The sequence below is a fragment of the Oncorhynchus clarkii genome, chromosome 26, assembly GCF_045791955.1.
Source record: "Oncorhynchus clarkii lewisi isolate Uvic-CL-2024 chromosome 26, UVic_Ocla_1.0, whole genome shotgun sequence".
Taxonomy (NCBI): domain Eukaryota; kingdom Metazoa; phylum Chordata; class Actinopteri; order Salmoniformes; family Salmonidae; genus Oncorhynchus; species Oncorhynchus clarkii.
In genome coordinates, this window is record NC_092172.1 from 19082319 (window position 1) to 19099688 (window position 17370).

General features: G+C 42.2%; 2 protein-coding genes across 3 annotated transcripts; both read left to right on the forward strand.

Moving 5' to 3' along the window:
- The first annotated feature begins 149 nt into the window (after window positions 1-149).
- LOC139384717 (probable ribosome biogenesis protein RLP24) lies at window positions 150-3698 on the forward strand. The gene is made up of 6 exons (XM_071129555.1): window positions 150-302; window positions 713-826; window positions 947-1019; window positions 2813-2876; window positions 3143-3228; window positions 3387-3698. The coding sequence occupies exons 1-6, from the start codon at window positions 222-224 to the stop codon at window positions 3455-3457; spliced, it is 489 nt and encodes a 162-aa protein (XP_070985656.1). The 5' UTR covers window positions 150-221; the 3' UTR covers window positions 3458-3698.
- A 282-nt stretch (window positions 3699-3980) lies between these two features.
- On the forward strand, window positions 3981-16942 carry LOC139384657 (conserved oligomeric Golgi complex subunit 4-like). 2 transcript variants are annotated; one of them, XM_071129473.1, is made up of 19 exons: window positions 3981-4165; window positions 4638-4720; window positions 5019-5133; window positions 10198-10372; window positions 11071-11264; window positions 11355-11460; window positions 11561-11718; window positions 11810-11868; window positions 11988-12121; window positions 12229-12347; window positions 12546-12712; window positions 12847-13012; window positions 13243-13305; window positions 13390-13503; window positions 13737-13829; window positions 13901-13984; window positions 14096-14197; window positions 14557-14685; window positions 16381-16942. In XM_071129473.1, exons 1-19 carry the CDS (start codon window positions 4031-4033, stop codon window positions 16513-16515), a joined length of 2331 nt encoding a protein of 776 aa, XP_070985574.1. In that variant the 5' UTR covers window positions 3981-4030; the 3' UTR covers window positions 16516-16942. The 2 variants fall into 2 exon arrangements, with proteins under 2 accessions (XP_070985574.1, XP_070985575.1); XM_071129474.1 differs by lacking the exon at window positions 13901-13984.
- Window positions 16943-17370: the final 428 nt, after the last annotated feature.

Here is a 17370-nt window from a genome sequence, read left to right on the forward strand (position 1 = left end):
TAGTCAATATGTAACGTAATGCAAATATTTTAACAAACAACATCTGCATTTCCAAGCGCTAAGGTTTAGAAACTTATATAGTTACACACTAGGGGGCAGTTTGTAACGAGTACAAACATATCTTTACCGGAAATAGTACATCGTAACTTCCTTTTAAAATCGTGCCTCTCGCATTCCACCACGGATAACACATGGGCAATAAATAATCAAGAGGTCTAACGATGCGAATTGAAAAATGTTACTTTTGCTCGGGACCTGTGTATCCCGGGCACGGTACGATGTTTGTGCGGAACGATTGCAAGGTATGACTTTTTTTTGTGTCCTCCTTTCTGCTTTCACGGCTTCTTTACTAATATGCTAGCTATGCTAGCTAGCTAGCTTGTTTTGTCAGCTGGGATGTTTTTTTTTCTTCCAAATATCTAGCTACGTAACATAAGACAGTATAAGCCCGGGTGCCCAACTATACCAGATAACCTATTCGTTTTTTCACCTCTTAGCTATATTTCAACGTTTTAGTGCAGTTTCTTAGCCAGCCATGCCTGTTATTGTTGTGAAGTCTGTCTCACTCAGCAGTGGAGACATTGGCTTTGCTAAAGCTGTAGTAGTGTTGTTTCTCGTACATTGAGGGGGTCTCTCCATGAACAGACATGGAACAGTTCTTGTTGCTGCTACCTTGTGTATAAATTAAATAATGACTAAAATGTATTCTCAGACGTTCAGGTTTTGTAAATCAAAATGCCTCAAAAACTTCAAGAAGAAACGTAACCCAAGAAAAACCAGATGGACCAAGGCTTTCAGGAAAGCGTCTGGCAAGGAATTGACAGTGGTGAGTTCCCACGTCCACCCATGCAAGTTGTAGAATGATGTGAAATGGAATGTGATATGATTGATAAACCATCTTAGACGATTTGCCCTTGAGTCTCTTACTGATTTATTTCCAACACAGGATAACTGCCTGGAGTTCGAGAAGCGCAGAAATGTGGCTGTCAAATACCAGAGGGAATTGTGGAGCAAGACAGGTACTTGTTATGGCTAAAGTTCAGGAGTGTATTTATTAGTGCAAACAGTAGCAAAACATTTTGCAATGAAAACTAGTGTTTCTTACTGGGTAAGTCAGGGCTGTTTTCAGTACTTCTTACAACGGAAACTGTTTACCATTTAAGAACCAAACAAAAGGAATGAAACCGGGAAGGACCTACCTAAATTTGTCCAATATAAATTATAGTTTTCGTTGCAAATCGTTTTCCGCTTGGAGTAAACACTTTTTGTAACAAAATTTCGCAACAGACAAAACATTTTGCAACAGAATCGGGTGTAATCAATACACCTCTAATGGGTGCCTCTACTTCGGTCCGTTTGGTTCTTACTAATTACAACCCTGCCCTCACTTTCATCTTTCAATTGTTTTCATACTCTATTCAGGTCAATTCTCACATGACAGGTTGAGATCATGCTCTCTGCACATAAAAATATATATATATTTCACCTTTATTTAACCAGGTAGGCTAGTTGAGAATAAGTTCTCATTTACAACTGTGACCTGGCCAAGATAAAGCAAAGCAGTGCGACACAAACAACAGAGTTACACATTGAATAAACAAATGGTCAATAATACAGTAGAGAAAGTCTATATACAGTGTGTGCAAATGAGGTAGGATAAGGGGGTGAGGCAATAAATAGGCCATTGTGTCAATTATTTTCAGTATGGCAAGTTAAACACTGGGGTGATAGATGTGCAGAAGATGAGTGTACAAGTAGAGATACTGGGGTGCAAAGGAGCAAAATAAATAACAATATGGTGATGAGGTAGTTGGATGGGCTGTTTACAGATTGCTTATGTACAGTGATCTGGTGCTTAAAGCTAGTTAGGGAGATACGAGTCTCCAGCTTCAGTGATTTTTGCAGTTCGTTCCAGTCATTGGCAGCAGAGAACTGGAAGGACAGGCGGCCGAAGGAGGAATTGGCTTTGGGGGTGACCAGTGAAATATACCTGCTGGAGCACATGCTGCGCGGGTGACCAGTGAGCTGAGATAAGGCGGGGCTTTACCGAGCAACGGCTTATAGGTGACCTGGAGCCAGTGGGTTTGACAACGGATATGAAGCGATGGCCAGCCAATGAGAGCATACAGGTCGCAGTGGTGGGTGGTATATGGGGCTTTGGTGACAAAACGGATAGCACTGTGATAGACTACATCCAATTTTCTGAGTAGGGTGTTGGCAATGTAATTTACAAAATAGCCTCCAAGGTCAAGGATTGGTAGGATAGTCTGTTTTACTAAGGTATGTTTGGCAGCAAGAGTGAAGGATGCTTTGTTGCGAAATAGGAAGCTGATTCTAGATTTAATTTTGGATTGGAGATGCTTAATGTGAGTCTGGAAGGAGAGTTTACAGTCTAGCCAGACACCTAGGTATTTGTAGTTGTCCACATATTCTAAGTCAGAATTGTCCAGAGTAGTGATGCTGGACGGGTGGGTAGGTGTGGGCAGCGATCGGTTGAAGAACATACATTTAGTTTTGCTTGCATTTAAGAGCAGTCCCAACTGGGGACTCGGAAGGAGAGTTGTGTGGCATTGAAGCTCGTCTGGAGGTTAGTTAACAGTGTCCAAAGAAGAGCCAGAAGTATACAGAATGGTGTTGTCTGCGTAGATGTGGATCAGAGAATCACCAGCAGCAAGAGCAATTTAAATGACACATGTTACTTATGGTGTGTATGTTACTTCTACAGCTACATCAAGACCGATGTAGCTAACTGCTAAGGTTTTGTTAATAGTTTTGTTGATCTGTTAAATCCAAATAATTTTGCTATTTTCAGTGGAGGCAATGAGGAAGGTGGAAGGAATAAAACGGAAACGACAGGCACAGTTCATCTTCAACAGGTGAGCCCTAGCTTTCCTCCCACAGATAAGAGCCTGGTTCAGTTTGAAATTGTTGGCCACACTAGGAAAGCATGGGCCTTCCAACTTTATAATGATAGTATTAGTATTCTGTAAAATCTGGTTGAGTGAGTCAAACTTTAATTACACAGTCCCTGCTTCATAACATTACTATGAGTTACAGGAAAATAACAAAGGCCAGTATCGCCAAGTATTGGAGTCTGTTTTCAAATTGATTTTGCCATATTTCCTCTCCCTTTCTTGATCAGACTGAAGAAGGGCAAGCAGTTGGAAAAGGAGGAAGCCATCAGCGAAGTGAAGAAGAACATTCACCTCATCAAAGCCCCACATGCAGGTGAGTTCACTGATTTCCCTTGTTGCTGTTTAGTATTTTACGTTGTGTGTGTATAGATGTGTTTGTATATCTATCTATATTAGGTGATGGCATTCCTTCCACTTTGCGTTTACATAATGAAATAGAATTTTGCTAATCAATTTGTTTTCCATGTGTAGGCAAAGCCAAGGTTCTGGAGGAGAAGATGGTGCAGAAATTACAAGAAGATGTGGAAATGGGTGATGATTAGCAAGTCCTTATTGGGACTCTGCTGAAATAGAGACCTACAAAACAACCACTGGCTCTATTCATAACATCCATAGACTATCCTTTACCAAACTCTGGACAACACAGTCTGGGAAGAAACAAGGAGACATAGCACTGCAACCCAATGCAGTTGAGGAGTGCTAACACAATATTAAACACTTTGAAAATAATTTTGGACAGTGTTGTCATATGTTGGATTTAATAAAATCTTGTGTCCTGACAAATATTTGTTTTGTTATTCCTCCTGATATTATTCATCCACATGAACTTTGAAATGGCACATTGCCAAATGTGTTTGAAGTGAATTGCATTTATTGGGAGTTTTGGTGGAGACCTACTGAATTCCAGTACTTCAAGTACAGACATAGCACAGAGGGAATTGAATGGCAAGATAATTGTTTAGAAGTGAATTATGAGAAAGGAATGCATCAAACAGAAATCCTCATTGTTAAATCCAGCTAAATAGCGACGCCTAGCGGTTCCAGGAAATGTGCCGGTGCAGGTACGGAGCGAGCAAACGGGGAAGTGGCACGTTTTCTGTTTATGTGAGGCAAAGATGGCAGAGAGCAGCCCCATAGTAGTGAAGCGATGCGATTCTGCATGTGTATCTGCCGTGAGCATGGAGGCTATCTCAGCTCTGACGGAGCTGGATGATCTGGAGCGGGTCTACCAGCAGCTCTGCACCGAGGAGGTGAGAATTCACCCAGCGGGCAGCTGTAGGGATGCAAAGATGTACCCCTAGACTGTGTTAGCATAGCTAGCTAAACCAGAAACATAATTCTCTGTCATAATATTCTATCTGCCTTATAAACTGGGTGGTTCAAGCCCTGAATGCTGATTGGCCGTATACCACGGGTATGACAAAAAAATAAATGTTTACTAATTACGTTGGTAACCAGTTTATAATAGCAATAAGGCACCTCGGGGGTCTGTGGTATATGGCCAATATACCACGGCTACGGACAGTGTCCAGGCACTGCGTGCTTAAGAACAGCCCTTAGCCGTGGTATATTGGTTATATACCACACCTTCTCAGGCCTTATTGCTTAATTATCCATTGCCATTATCTATTGAATGCAACCTTTTATGCCTGAAGCCACAGAGCGCTCCCTGTGCGTGTGAGAGAGAGAGACTGACAGTCTTTGTGTGTTCATCTACCACAGAAAAAGGTGGAGACTGAGCTGGAGAAGTTGTTTGGGCAGCAGGGGAACATTGACACCAAGATGCTCGCTCTTCAAAGGATGGGGTAAGTGTGTGTACTTTAGAGAGGGTGAGAGAAGTTTCACTGTCTATGAGTACATACCCTACATCCCAATAATCTAGAGAGGATTCCTTTCCTTATCTCCTTTTCTTCATTTGCACTGGTGTGGAAGAGATGGACTCTGGGAAAAGTGATATCTGGTAGACATTCACCACTGTAATTTCAACAATTTCCGATCATTATAGATGAAGGAAAGGAGGTTAGTTGTGAAAGCTACTGTAAACTATTGAGAGAAATACCATGTCTAATCCAATATCAATTCTCCTGTCACGTTATCCCCCAGGCCCAACCTGCAGCTGATAGGAGGAGATGCCAGTCAGCTGTCTGGCATGATTACATTCACGTGCAGCCTGGCAGAGAATGTCAGCAGTAAAGTCCGCCAGCTAGACCTGGCAAAGGTACTGTCTACAGACACGCTATTTACACCCACATAGACTCACTCACAGAAAGCATGTTTCCATCCACAGTTTTTATGCGAGTGAAGTCATACCATATTTAAAAAATCAGCTGTGATGGAAACAAGAAGTTTCGGTACAATTTTAAAAAATGCAAACAGATCATTTGTTAATTCGACATGGTGGATCTTTTTGTGTCTGTAAAAAAAATAATGTGAGAAATGGCGGGGGAAATGCCTTTATGTGCAAATATTGACATATTTTTGTTTGTATTTATTATGGATCCCCATTGGCTGCTGCTGTGGCCTGTGTGCCCTCAGGCCACGACTCTACTACCACATCTACAACACAAAATCCATGTGTACGTGTGTGTATAGTGCGTATGTTATCATGTGTGTGTATGCATGTGTCTGTCTCTTCACAGTCCCCGCTGTTCCATAATGTGCGTTTTTATTTGTTTTTTTAAATCAAATTTTACTGCTTGCATGAGTTACTTGATGTGGAATAGAGTTCCTTGTAGTCATGGCTCTATGTAGTACTGTGCACCTCCCATAGTCTGTTCTGGTCTTGGGGACTGTGAAAAGACCTCTGGTGGCATGTCTTGTGGGGTATGTATGGGTGTCTGAGCTGTGTACCAGTAGTTCAAATAGACAGCTCGATGCATTCAACATGTCTCAACACCTCTCATAAATACAAGCAGTGATGAAGTCAATCTCTCCTCCACTTTGAGCCAGGAGAAATGAACATGCATATTATTATTAATGAACATGAATGATTTATTATTATTATTATTAATGCATATTATTAATGTTAGTGTACATCCATGTGCCAGCCGTGCTACCCTGTTCTGAGCCAATTGCAGTTTTCCTAAGTCCTTCTTTGTGCACCTGACCACATGACTGAACAGTAGTCCAGGTGTGACAAAATTAGGTCCTGTAGAACCTGCCTTATTGATAGTGCTGTTAAGAAGGCAGAGAAGAGCTTTATTATGGATAGACTTCTCCCCATCTTAGCTACTGTTGTATCAATATGTTTTGACCTTTGACAGTTCTTAGGTAGCGGAATTACTTTTGCTTCCCTTCAGGCCTGAGGGCACACATTTTCTAGTAAGCTTAAATTCAAGATGTGGCAATATCGTCCGCTATTATCCTCAGTAATTTTCCATCCAAGTTGTCAGATCCCAGTGGCTTGTCATTGTTGATAGACAACAATCATTTTTATCACCTCTTCCACACTCACTCACTTTATGGAATACAAAGTTACAAGGCTTGTCTATAATACTTTGGTCAGATATACTTAGATGTGTAGTGTCAGCGTTTGTTGCTGGCATGTCATGCCTTAGTTTGCTAATCTTGCCAATAAAAAAATAATTAAAGTAGTTGGTAATATCAGTGTGTTTTGAGATGACTTAGCCATCTGATTCAATGAATGATGGAGCTGAGTTTGCCCTTTTGCCCAAAATTTCATTTAAAGTGCTCCAAAGATTTTTACTATCATTCTTTGTAATTTATCTTTGTTTCATTGTGTAGTTTCTTCTTTTTTATTCAGTTTAGTCACCTGATTTATACATTTGCAGTACGTTTGCCAATCGGTTGTGCAGCCAGTCTTATTTGTTATTCCTTTTGCCTCCTCCCTTTCAACCATACAATTTTTTAATTCCTCATCAATCCACAGAGATTTAACCGTTTTTACAGTCATTTTCTTAATGTGTGCATGCTTATTAGTAACTGGGATAGGCACTTTCATAAATGTGTCAAGTGCGTCATCTGGTTGCTCCTCATTACACACCACGGACAAACAAAAATATTATTTGCATCAACAACATAGGAATCACTACAAAACTTGTGAACTATATTATGCCCAGACTTTGGTATTCTTAGATATGGCTACTATATTGTGATCACTACATCTGATGGATTTGGATACAGTTTTAAAGCTAATTTCTGTAGCATTAGTAAAGATGTGATCAATACATGTTGATGATTTCATTCCTGTGCTGTTCGTAACTACCCTGGTAGGTTGACTGGTAACTTGAACCAGGTTGCAGGCACTAGTTACAGTTTAAGCTTTCTCTTGAGTGGGCAGCCTGATGAAAGCCAGTCAATATTTAAATCACTCAGAAAAGAAACCTCTCTGTTGATATCACATACATTATCAAGCATTTCACCAATATTATCCAGATACTGACTGCACTTGGTGGTCTATAGCAGCTTTCCACCAGAATGAGCTTTAGGTGAGGCAGATGAACCTGCAGCCATATTACTTCAACAGTATTTAAGCTACATATGTTAACCTGGGCCATTTTTAGCACTTTTCTGGGATGCTTGATTGTTTTCATTGCTTTACTGGTAAGCTTAGCAGAGGTAGACATGCTCGTGTTAGTTCAGGGTGAGCTGCACACAGTGGACTTCCTACTTTGGCACTCTGGTTCATCGGCACATGATTACTGCATACAATAGCTGTGGGATCAGCAGAGGCATTCAGGGCAGTAAGAGGGACATAAATTAGGTTACCTACATTGTGTATTCCAATGCTCCTGGGATAATGTTAATTTGCTGAAGAATTTTGACAACTCCGTGACACAATGGTAGGGATTAACTGAGCTGGGCTTTGGGTCATTGATAAATCATTGTCTCAATGCAGCCTTGTAATGCTGTGAAAGGATCCAGGAACCCAAATGATTTGGGTGGGTCCCATCCTCCTTATAAAAAGAGCTTTGTTTCCAGAAGGTATAAAAATGGTCAAATGTTACACCCAGAGAGCTGCAGTAGTCTCGTAGCCAGATATGGAGGGCTAAAAGTATGCTGAACCGTTCAATGCCACGATTTAGGGAGGGCAGAGGGCCAGATATTACGGGGCTTATGCTGGTGTCAAGGAGTGACCATCATATCGAAGTAAACTTGGAGACACGCAATGATATGGTGTGTGGAAATCCAGTTGAAGTCGTAAGTTTACATACACCTTAGCCAAATACATTTAAACTCAGTTTTTCACAATTCCTGACATAAAAATATATATATATATTAAATCCCTTTCTTAGGTCAGTTAGGATCACCACTTTATTTTATGAATGTGAAATTTCAGAATAATAGTAGAGAGAATTATTTATTTAAGTTTTTATTTCTTTCATCACATTCCCAGTGGGTCAGAAGTTTGCATACACTCAATTAGTATTTGGTAGCATTGCCTTTAAATTGTTTAACTTGGGTCAAATGTTTTGGGTAGCCTTACACAAGCTTCCCACAATAAGGTTAGGTGAATTTTGGCCCATTCCTCCTGACAGAGCTGGTGTAACTGAGTCAGGTTTGTAGGCCTCCTTGCTCGCACAAGCCTTTTCAGTTCTGCCCACACATTTTCTATAGGATTGAGGTCAGGGTTTTGTGATGGCCACTCCAATACCTTGACTTTGTTGTCCTTAAGCCAGTTTGCCACAACTTTGGAAGTATGCTTGGGGTCAATGTCCATTTGGAAGACCCATTTGTGACCAAGCTTTAACTTTCTGCCTGATGTCTTGAGATGTTGCTTCAATATATCCACATCATTTTCCTGCCTCATGATGCCATCTATTTTGTGAAGTGAACCAGTCCCTCCTGCAGCAAAGCACCCCTACAACATGATGATGCTGTCACCCCGTGCTTCGCGGTTGGGATGGTGTTCTTCAGCTTGCAAGCCTCCCCCATTTTCCTCCAAACATAACGATGGTCATTATGGCCAAACAGTTCTATTTTTGTTTCATCAGACCAGAGGACTTTCAGGTTATGTCGACTTGTTTTACTGTGGATATAGATACTTTTGTACCTGTTTCCTCCAGCATCTTCACAAGGTCCTTTGCTGTTGTTCTGGGATTGATTTGCACTTTTCGCAACAAAGTACGTTCATCTCTAAGAGACAGAATGCGTCTCCTTCCTGAGCGGTGTGACGGCTGAGTGGTCCCATGGTGTTTATACTTGTGTACTATTGTTTGTACAGATGTTCAGGCGTTTGGAAATTGCTCCCAGACTTGTGGAGGTCTACAATTTATTTTCTGAGGTCTTGACTGATTTCTTTTGATTTTCCCATGATGTCAAGCACAGAGGCACTGACTTTGAAGGTAGGCCTTGAAATATATCCACAGGTACACCTCCAATTGACTCAAATTATGTCAATTAGCCTATCAGAAGCTTCTAAAGCCATTACATAATTTTCTGGAATTTTCCAAGCTGTTTAAAGGCACAGTCAATTTAGTGTATGTAAACTTCTGACCCACTGGAATTGTGATACAGTGAATTATAAGTGAAATAATCTGTCTGTTAACAATTGTTGGAAAGATTACTTGTGTCATGCACAAACTCGATGTCCTACCTGACTTGCCAAAACTATAGTTTGTTAACAAGAAATTTGTGGAGTGGTTGAAAAATGAGTTTTAATGACTCCAACCTAAGTGTATGTAAACTTCCGACTTCAACTGTAAGTTCTGATGAACTTCACAGGGTGATGAAAGTGCATGGTGATGAGCTTGATGCTCCTTTCCAATAAATATTGAGGGTCTTATTCTGGTGACATGATGATCGATGCTTAACTGCTATTTGACTAATAAAAATATTCTCGCTCTTATCCAAAATAATCTCATGTAGACTAGCCTAGATGTATCTGCAAACTGTTGGCTAGAGCGCACGTGCCAAGACCAGAGTGGGCACATTTGCTATTTAACGCAACAGTTTTTGTGACAAAACTAGTTGTAAATGCGATGGAAACACATTGAACTTTCAATTTTTTTTCAGTGCATGACAACTTAAGCGAAAATGTACATTTTGTGTGCACTACATTACCACGCACTGATTTTTATCCGCAATAAGTCAGTTTCCCACGGGTGGGGAAATGCATATATCTTCTTAATGCAGATTTTTGAACATTCGCATCGAAATCTGTCGGCAATTGGATGGAAACCTAGCTAATCATACACTTACTGTATGTGTGTACACAAATCAGCATTATAGGCTGTTAACCGAGGGATTAGGATATAAAATGATGTTCCTATCAGCTCCAGTAAGTTATATAATGGCGCACTGTTTGTATGTGTGTTAACAGACCCGGCTTTATAAGGTTATCCAGCGGGCTGATGACATCCTGGACCTGAAGTTCTGTACAGACGGCGTTCAGACGGCGCTACACAATGAGGACTATGAACAGGCTGCCGCCCACATTCACCGCTACCTTTCTCTCGACCAATCAGTCATTGAGCTAAGTCGCCAAGGAGAAGAGAGTAAGGCCCCTATGTTCCACCACAACTCACAACTAGGGTTGTAAAATTACGGGAACTTTTAATAATTTCCTTGATTTTCCAGAAAACTCGGTTGGAATGAGCTGAAAATCCAGAATCCTCCAAACAGGATTTCTGGAAATCCAGGTAATTAATTGAAAGTTCCCGTCATTTTGCAACCCTACTCACATCACACTTGCTGATAGTGCAGGGGTGGGTAATCATTTTGTATCGAGGGCCGCATCGGGATTTCTAAATTCAACCAAGGGCCGCAGTTGTTTTGGGATCGATTTTGTTTTGTCAAAATAAATTATTATTAGTTATTTAAAAATCGAAAGGTTCATTATCATTTCTACATACTTTCTATCTGGTTCTAGACGTTCATATTTTGTAGGGATGCACCGATGTGGGATTTTTTTAATTTGATGACCTTTTATCCATTTTAGCACTGATACAAACTGCAACCAAGTTTCTATGTTCATAAGAGTAATAAGAAAATATGTCAAATGACTTGAATATGGGAAAGGTGTAGAACACTTTTTAGTTTGGATCATAAAGTTACTGAAAAGCATTGGAAAGTTCAGGAAATCAGGGAAGGTCATCAGGTTATGTGCAGAAAGTAAGATCTGCATTGCTTTCAGTTTTTGTCACAGTCCCTTCTAACGTGTTCTGCGCGGTCTTTAATACTATTTTCTGCTCAGGCAGTGCTGTGGATGCTAGCCTTGCCATGCTTCAAGATGCAGAGCAGCGATTGAAAGTCCTGGTTGTGGAGAGACTGGATGAGGCTGTTACCAGGGGTGATCTGGCACAGGTGGAAAGATTCTTTAAAATCTTCCCTCTGCTTGACCTCCACGATCAAGGCCTGGCTCGCTTTGGCCAGTACCTCTGCAGCCAAGTGAGTGGGGTTGTCCATGCAATAGTGTGTGTGTGAGCGTTAATGCTTGTCCATTTTGTTTATCTTCACAGTCGTCTTTTTCTCTCTCAGCTGGCCTCTAAAGCAGAGGAGAACCTGCTCTTGGCTGTGGGAGGAGAGCTGGGAGAGAGGAGAGCTGCCCTGGTCTTTGCTGACACCCTGACTCTGCTGCTGGAGGGTGAGGGACTGACCATTATGTATTTTTAGACATGTCTGTAAACGTGTTGGTTTGTGTGTATGTATAGGAAAATAGTACCAATATTTAGTGTGTGTTTCAGGCATAGCTCGTGTTGTGGAGACCCACCAGCCCATCGTAGAGACGTACTACGGTCCAGGCTACCTGTATACTCTCATCACTCACCTGCAGCAGGAGTGTGACCGACAGGCCCAGAAAGTAGTTGACAAGTTCATCCAACAGAGAGACTACCACAACAAGGTCTGTGTGTCAATTGCATTCAATTAATTAGATCTTTCAATTACAGACTAAAGTAAGAAAGTGTTATTAAATTGAATATCTCTGCTTGCAGTTTCAAATCGTCCAGAGCAGCATGATGAAGAGTGTGCCCACTGAGAGGATTGAACCCAGGTCAGTGTGACAGTTCAGCCCACTTTATTTCAACAGCATTACTCAATGTCATCTTTTGGTGTAGAGGACAATGCATGTGTACTATGCGTATTTATGTTGCGTTTCACCTGTGTGTGTAGGGAGCTGGATCCTGTATTACTGGAAGTCACTCTGATGAATGCCAGGTCGGAGCTTTACTTAAGATTCCTGCGCCGTCGCATGATGGCTGACTTTGAGGTTGGGGATGCTACGGCAACACCTGGCATCGTCCAAGGTAAGACACCCAGCACACACACACACTCAACGTACACACTTATAAAACCCTGTACACACGTTGTTGACTGTGTTAGTAAGTTTGGTTGTCTTTGTTTCTTGCTACAGAGCACAAGCATAATGTGGAGAAACTGCTGAAACACTGCATGCTGGGCCAGCTCATGCAGGAGCTGATTGGCTACTACATTCCAATGGAGGAGTACTACATGAGGGAGACCGTCAGCAAGGTTAGCCACCACTTCTAACTATACAGCAGGTATTTCATTTATCCCTGAATCAGCCCATCATTAGAAGGAAAATAATGAAAACCAGCAATGCTGTCGACCTCAAACCCTGATTTGATTACCATTGATACACAGTATACATATGTAACCACACAATAGTAATAATTATTATATTAATTCCCTTTGCCCCTCTCTTCTTAGGCTGTAGCTATGGATACAAATGAGAAGGGTCAGCTGACATCCAGCATGGTGGATGACTGTTTCTACATTGTGAAGAAGTGCATCAGCAGAGCTCTGTCCAGCTCCAGCATTGACTGCCTGTGTGCCATGATCAACCACTCAACCTCAGTGCTAGAGTCTGACTTCAGGTAGACAGTAGTAGACACACAATCAATCATTTGAACGCTCATTTGAATATTCTCCTAGCTCTCACACCTTCCCTTTTCTCTCCGTCTTCCACCAACCCATGCTTCCCCCCCCCCCTTCTCTCTGTCTCGCTCAGGGAGGTGTTGTATAATAAGCTGAGGCAGGGCTTCCCTGCGACCACGCTGCAGGACATCCAGCGTGGGGTGAGCAGTGCAGTGAGTCTGATGCAGAGCAGCCTGCAGCAGGGCAAGTTCAACAACCTGGGCATTGACAGCGCAGAGGTCGCCAAGGCTGCCTTCCTGGTGAGGGACTTGTGTATACACACAAACACTGACCGACACACACAAACACTTACCGCCAAACTGAGCATTGAAAGCACAGAAAATGCCAAGGCATCGTTCCTGGTAAGAAACACACACCGTCTAAAACACAAACCAGTCACAGAGAGCACACTAAGGCAACATTCCTGATAAACACGGAACAGACAACAGACACATAAATCCACTCACACCCATCTTTCTTTCGATCCCAGGTGACTCTGAATAATGTGGAGGTGTGTAGCGAGAACATCACCACTCTGAAGAGGAACCTGGAGGTGCTAAAGAGTAACATTTCAGTAAGACACATTATGTACAGTATACCACAGATTATGACGTTTTCCTCTTTCTCTCTTTCTCAGAGTGATTGCTCCAAGTTGTTCACTCAGGGGGCGGGATCAGGAGAGCAAGCTAAGATTGACAGCTGTCTGTCAGACATGGTCAACACATCCAGCAAGTTCAAGGATCTCTTGCAGGTTGGAGAGAGACACATGATCTGTCTCTGTGCAGTTGCGTTAAGGGGGTCTTTGATCTCATTTTGCAAGTAATACTAGTAACAGTAGTAGTGCTAGGAGCAACATTTATTTGTATGTCACAGTGATAAACTGAATTGTGTACCAATTTACATGCATAGACAATAGACAACTACAAAACGTCGCCAGTGTGTCTAATCTGTATGGAGTAGAACTAACTCAGTTGTGACCCTCAGGAGGGCCTGACGGAGCTGAACACCACAGCCATCAAGCCTCAGGTCAAACCGTGGATCAGCAGCTTCCTGTCCATCTCACACAACATAGAGGAGGTACAAAAACACACACACTAGGCCACACCCTTTCCCCCCCCAGTGTGTGACTGTACTGTTTTCTTGTGCAGGAGGAGTTTAATGAGTACGAGGCCAACGACCCCTGGGTCCAGCAGCTCATCGTCAACCTCGAGCAGCTCATGGCAGAGTTCAAAGTAACCATGGTTCTGCTTAGCTTCACGAATAAATATCTTACATTAGCATTTTATAAACTATTTATTTTCTCTTCTCCCCCTCTTTATAATCTCTCTGTCTTGTTCTCTCAGGCGGGGCTCTCTTCAGTTATCTATGACACACTGACCAGCCTCATGACCAGTTTGGTCTCCATGGAGATGGAGAAGACCGTCCTGAAGTGCACCTTCAGCAGGGTGAGATATCCCAAGCCTGGCCACAGGGTGGCATCACACCTACCGCATGCACATCTGTGGTGTAATGATGAGGCCCTCTTTTAATGTTTTATTTATGATTCCAGAAGGATGGTAGATGAAGCTTCTTTCCCCTTGGCATCTGCCTCTTTAAGCGGTGTGTGTGCTGTAATTTAGTGCAAGGATACTAAAGCATTTTATTGCAGGCCACGTATCCCCTCTTTCTTTTTCTGGGATGTTCTCCTTTTGATCCTTTGATCATTTTTGATGTGGTCTATGTTTAAATATTTAATTGCTGGTCTGGACACCTTTTTTCAGTTTCATGCTCTTGATTTGAACCCCTTATTGCACCTGTCTCTTAGCTGGGAGGGCTTCAGTTTGATAAGGAGCTGCGTTCTCTGGTGGCCTACCTCACAACTGTCACCACCTGGACTATTAGGGACAAGTTTGCTCGGCTGACTCAGATGGCCACCATCCTCAACCTGGAGCGGGTAATCTGCAGTATACACACACACACACACACACATTTCTCAACCCACAAACAATCCTCAACCCAGACACAATCACATAGATGGGGCCACATACGGTGCATTCAGGAAGTATTCAGACCCATTGACTTTTTCCACATTTTGTTACATTACAGCCTTATTCTAAAATGTATTAAAATATTTATGATTTATGGGATACCCCATAATGACAAAGCGAAAACAGGTTTTTAGAAATGTTGCAAATTTATTTAAAAAATATATATAAAAAAACAGAAATACCTTATTTACATAAGTATTCAGATCCTTTGCAATGAGATTCAAAATTGAGTTCAGGTGCATCCTGTCTCCATTGATCATCCTTGAGATGTTTCTACAACTGTATTGGAGTCCACCTGTGGTAAATTCAATTGATTAGACATGATTTGGAAAGGCACACACCTGTCTATATAAGGTCCCACAGTTGACAATGCATGTCAGAGCAAAAACCAAGCCATGAGGTCAAGGAAATTGTTCGTTGAGCTCCTAGACAGGATTGTGTCGAGTCACAGATCTGGGGAAGGGTACCAAAACATTTCTGCAGATTTTAAGTTCCCCAAGAACACAGTGGGCTCCATCATTCTTAATTGGGAGAAGTTTGGAACCACCAAGTCTCTTCCTCGAGCTGGCCTTCCGGCCAAACTGAGCAATCAGGGGATAAGGGCCTTGGAGGTGATCAAAAACCCAATGGTCACTGACAAAGCTCCAGTTCCTCTGTGGAGATGGGAGAACCTTCCAGAAGGAAAACCATCTCTGTAGCACTTCACCAATCAGGCCTTTATGGTAGAGTGGCGAGACGGAAGCCACTCCTCAGTAAAAGGCACATGACAGGCCACTTGGAGTTTGCCGAAAGGCACCTAAAGGACTCCCAGGCCATGATAAACAAGATTCTCTGGTCTGATGAAAACAAGATTGAACTCTTTGGCCTGAACCATCCCTACGTGAAGCATGTGGGAATGTTTTTCAGCGGCAGGGACTGGGAGACTAGTCAGGATCGAGGGAAAGATGAACGAAGCAAAGTACAGAGAGATCCTTGATGAAAACCTGCTCCAGAGTGCTCAGGACCTCAGACTGGGGAGAAGGTTAATCTTCCAACAGGACAACGACCCTGAGCACACAGCCAAGACAACGCAGCAGTGGCTTTGGGACAAGTCTCTGAATGTCCTTGTGGCTCAGCCAGAGCCCGGTCTTAAACTCGATCGAACATCTCTGGAGAGACTTGAAAAGTTCTGTGCAGCAACGCTCCCCATCCAACCTGACAGAGCTTGAGAGGATCTGAAGAATGGGAGAAACTCCACAAATACAGGTGTGCCAAGCTTGTAGTGTCATATCCAAGAAGACTTGAGGCTGTAATCACTGCCAACAAAGTACTGAGTAAAGGGTCTGAATACTTATGTAAATGTATTATTTCAGTTTTTTATTTTTAATAAACCTGTTTTTGCTTTGTCATTATGGGGTATTGTGTGTGTGTGTAGATTGATGAGTGGGGAAACAATTTAATACATTTTAGAATAAGGCTGTAACCTACCAAAATGTGGGAAAAGTCGAGGTCTAAATACTTTCCGAATTCACTCTATTTACCACTGACCTCTCATTTTGTACTTTCATGTCTCTGTATACACAGGCCTGTTCTCAGAACTGTGGATGTTTTTGTGTTTCTAGGTAACAGAGATCCTGGATTACTGGGGCCCGAACTCTGGTCCTCTAACGTGGCGTCTGACCCCAGCGGAGGTCCGGCAGGTTCTGGCGCTCCGCATCGATTTCCGCAGTGAGGACATCAAGAGGCTCCGCCTCTAACTCTGCTACCCAGAGACTGTGCTGGTGCACATGTTACATGGGAATAGACTCATGCTGATTGGTCTTTGAGGAAAAAGAGGAATGTGCAGGTGGATCCCCTGAGAGGAAGTCCCTGCTGCTTCTGACCTCTGCTGGCCTCATAGGAGGAGGAAGAGGTTGCCCCTAACTACAGATACAGGGATAGATATTTGTTTAACCCCGAAATGGTTGCAGTTAGGTTTGAGGGTAGTGAGATCTGATCCTAGATCTGTAGTTAATGCTACTTCGAATTCTAGCGGCCTCATACAGCCAATCAAAGCTAGGAGTAACAGCAGTAATGGAACTATGGGATTGTGGAACAGTGGGATTATGGATTTGAGCCTTTTGGCTTGGATTAATAAATATTATGTAACATATTAAATGTAAAATATTAAAGTGTTCTCTCGAAGATGTATTTTTTTGTCATTAATTTATATTGAAAGCCCAGCCCTTTAACGGAATCCATCATATTGAAACGGGGCACGCAGGGACAGATGAGTGCTATACTCTCTGGCGGAGAGGATCTCGCCTATGTTTTCTGACACTGAAATGACCCAGTAATGAACATCGCATCCATCAAACTAACAGAACCAGGTCAGACGGCTGATCTAGACTCATCATTCAATATATAAATAACACATTTTAATTGATGACAGTCTAATCTAGAAGATCGACCACTATCTTAGAAAATTGAATTCTGTTGATAGCTGCTACTTTCAAATATTTCCTGACATGATGTTCCATACATATGTAGATGGCTATGTAGAAGTCTTAGGGCTAGATTCAATGCGATCTGCCCTTTTTGGCCATGCACCCTTTAAAGGCAATGTTTTCGTG